Here is a 2,526-nt window from a genome sequence, read left to right as displayed (position 1 = left end):
CTATATTCTTAAATAAAGAATATATTCTTAATTTCAGAAGAATATCATCTAAAATTTTTAAGAAGATTTTTTAAGTATAAAATCTTCTACTTACGAGAATATAATTTTTTCGGTGTATATAAAACACACACACACACACGCGCTCATTCACGCATGAGTGTTTCTTTTACCCTCTAATCTGCCCGTGACAGCACTTTTGCATTTTAGACTCATTCCCGTTATCTCTAAACTGGTTTTCCTTTTTCCGCTCCTTCGACTGATATTTCGGATGATATCATCACACTACCACGAAATATTTTTTCGCGACGCACTAAAAGGTTGCTCTCTTATCAGTCGTTGTGAGGAGTCCGTATCTTTTACCGAAAGGGCCCCCGAAAGGCGCAGAGATAGCGCAACTTTGAAGGTTGCCCCTTTCTCTCTCGCAGAGACCTGCCCTCTAATCTTCATTCTCTGAGCGGCTAAGTGGGTTTTCGAGTTCGAGAATGTCTCTCCGGCTCTCGACCTATTCCGCGCGTACACCTCAGCAAATGCGTGCGTCGTTAGTGCCTCTCTTATTCTTTTTATCTCGAGAAATTGATGGCACACTGCGCCGCTCTCGCTGCGTCGTCGTTTTCCGTCGATTTCTTTGCATCTCGCAAGATAAAAGCAACGAGCTGCGCGTTCCAAGTTGTTTTTTTGCTCTTAAACGTTTTATCGTAATTTTTCTATTTAATTGCACACATAATTTAGGTTCTTCTTTCTTGTGTTTAATATTGTCACGTGAATTAATAGTATGTATATACGTATAGGATATATATAAATGTATACGCGTTATGTATACACATATATATATATAACGCATAGATAATATAAATATAAATGGTAATATTTGTTTTTACTAAAATAAAAAACAATAATTTGTATAATATAAAAAAAAATAATTAAAAACTAATTTCTCATATATTCACAAATTACGGTATTTAATAGTACGTACCGAACAAACTATAATATTTTGCATTTGATATCCGCTGGGCTTAAAAATGTAATAGAACATACGTATGTGTGTGTCACGTAACGTGTGCGTCAGTGACTAATAAGAAATATCGATCTTTTTCTATTGCGACATTCAGATGTTTAAATTTAAATCTATCCAAAATGTTCCGCATTGTTTGCCTCGCATAACAAAGATAGCAAGAGAAAGAGAGAAAGAGAGGAAGAGCGCGTATATGTATAATATAATTCAATACACACATAATTTAATCGAGCATTACTTAGATTATCTCGAAACATATAAGTGATTTCAACTATTGTGTCGTTAACGATCGTCTTGGGATTCCACGTGTTTCGTGTCAAGAAGAATTGTTTTCCACCGTATCATTTGTGGTGTCTAATCCCCATTAGATATGTACGCCCGTAGGTGGTTGGGACAGATCCGGTTTTAAGTAGACTAGAATCCCCCCGGCATGCGATGCGTATCGAATTGATTTTCGATCGTGATTTATACACACAAGAAGCTCGCTTTATACGTTGACGTCGCGATGATACCGCGACGAATTCATGTTTAGAGCTCACATTCTCTCGTTTATTTTCCACAAAAAAAAATAAAAACCGAATTGTTAAACACAAATTTAATATACATTTTATAGAATGTCGTAAAAAAACCAATAAGACATTTAGTTTTGAGCAAACAAATATGACATATATTACATGCGTTTTTTATTTTTGTTTTTAGATTCCTGAAGAGCAATCGGTACGTAATGGACGCGGTGTAAATTATTTATGATTTAATGCCGAGAGATGCGTGTGTGTTGCGACACTTTACGGACTTTGCGGGCTTTTCTCACCTCGAGACGATAAGACGAATTGTGAAAAAAAAATACAGGTATGGTATATTGTATGTAATATTTTTTTCTATTATCTGTTTTTTCTCTGTGCGTATTACGCATATAAAATTAATAAATGAAAATTTGTCGCAAATTCTAGATCGTCCGCAGCGGGTTCGTGACGTATTAGTGTGGAAAAGATGCGTATCGCGTTTGGCGCTCTATATGCGTAATACGCACGTATTGTTTCTCTCGTACAGTTTGTGCGTCGCAAAATTGATCTTGAACACGCGTTTGTTCACACGCCGCGGATGTAATTCTTGACTTGATTGTACACCGCTGATCGACTAACGAACAGAAAATATATAAATAGAAGCTGTGCGGGAGATAACTGGTGCCGACAGGCTGGCCGAGTCTGTATTAAAGCGATTTTTTGTTACGCTCACTGGATAGCTTTCAAGTTCCAGCAGCCGCGTGTCGGCCAGCACGGCGCTGTCGGATCGCAAGCGATTGAATATCGCGCGCTAATAATATTATCGAGGACAGAGACGTGTATTCTACAGAATTGTTTTCTATAGAGAAATTTTCTATAAAAATTATTAACGAAACTGAATGCATCTTATATTGCTTAAACATTATTTTGACCCATGTACCAGTAATCAATTTCTGTATACTCTCTTGTAGACTCTTTTGCCAATCAAATTAATAGATATATATAATATAT

The 2,526-nt window shown here is 36.5% G+C and overlaps 1 protein-coding gene across 1 annotated transcript in view; it reads left to right on the top strand.

Moving 5' to 3' along the window:
* LOC109857819 overlaps positions 1 to 2,445 on the top strand; it is a 7,845-nt gene extending 5,400 nt beyond the window's left edge. Inside the window, exons 4-5 of the mRNA XM_020434542.1 lie at positions 1,712 to 1,861; positions 1,963 to 2,445. Of these exons, the coding sequence (XP_020290131.1) occupies positions 1,712 to 1,751 (40 nt within the window). The 3' untranslated portion in view covers positions 1,752 to 1,861; positions 1,963 to 2,445. The remainder of the gene's footprint in view (positions 1 to 1,711; positions 1,862 to 1,962) is intronic.
* Positions 2,446 to 2,526: the final 81 nt, after the last annotated feature.

The sequence above is a fragment of the Pseudomyrmex gracilis genome, unplaced genomic scaffold (genome assembly GCF_002006095.1).
Source record: "Pseudomyrmex gracilis isolate BER0280 unplaced genomic scaffold, ASM200609v1 scaffold_175, whole genome shotgun sequence".
Taxonomy (NCBI): Eukaryota; Metazoa; Arthropoda; class Insecta; order Hymenoptera; family Formicidae; genus Pseudomyrmex; species Pseudomyrmex gracilis.
This window is presented reverse-complemented; position numbering and strand designations above follow the sequence as displayed.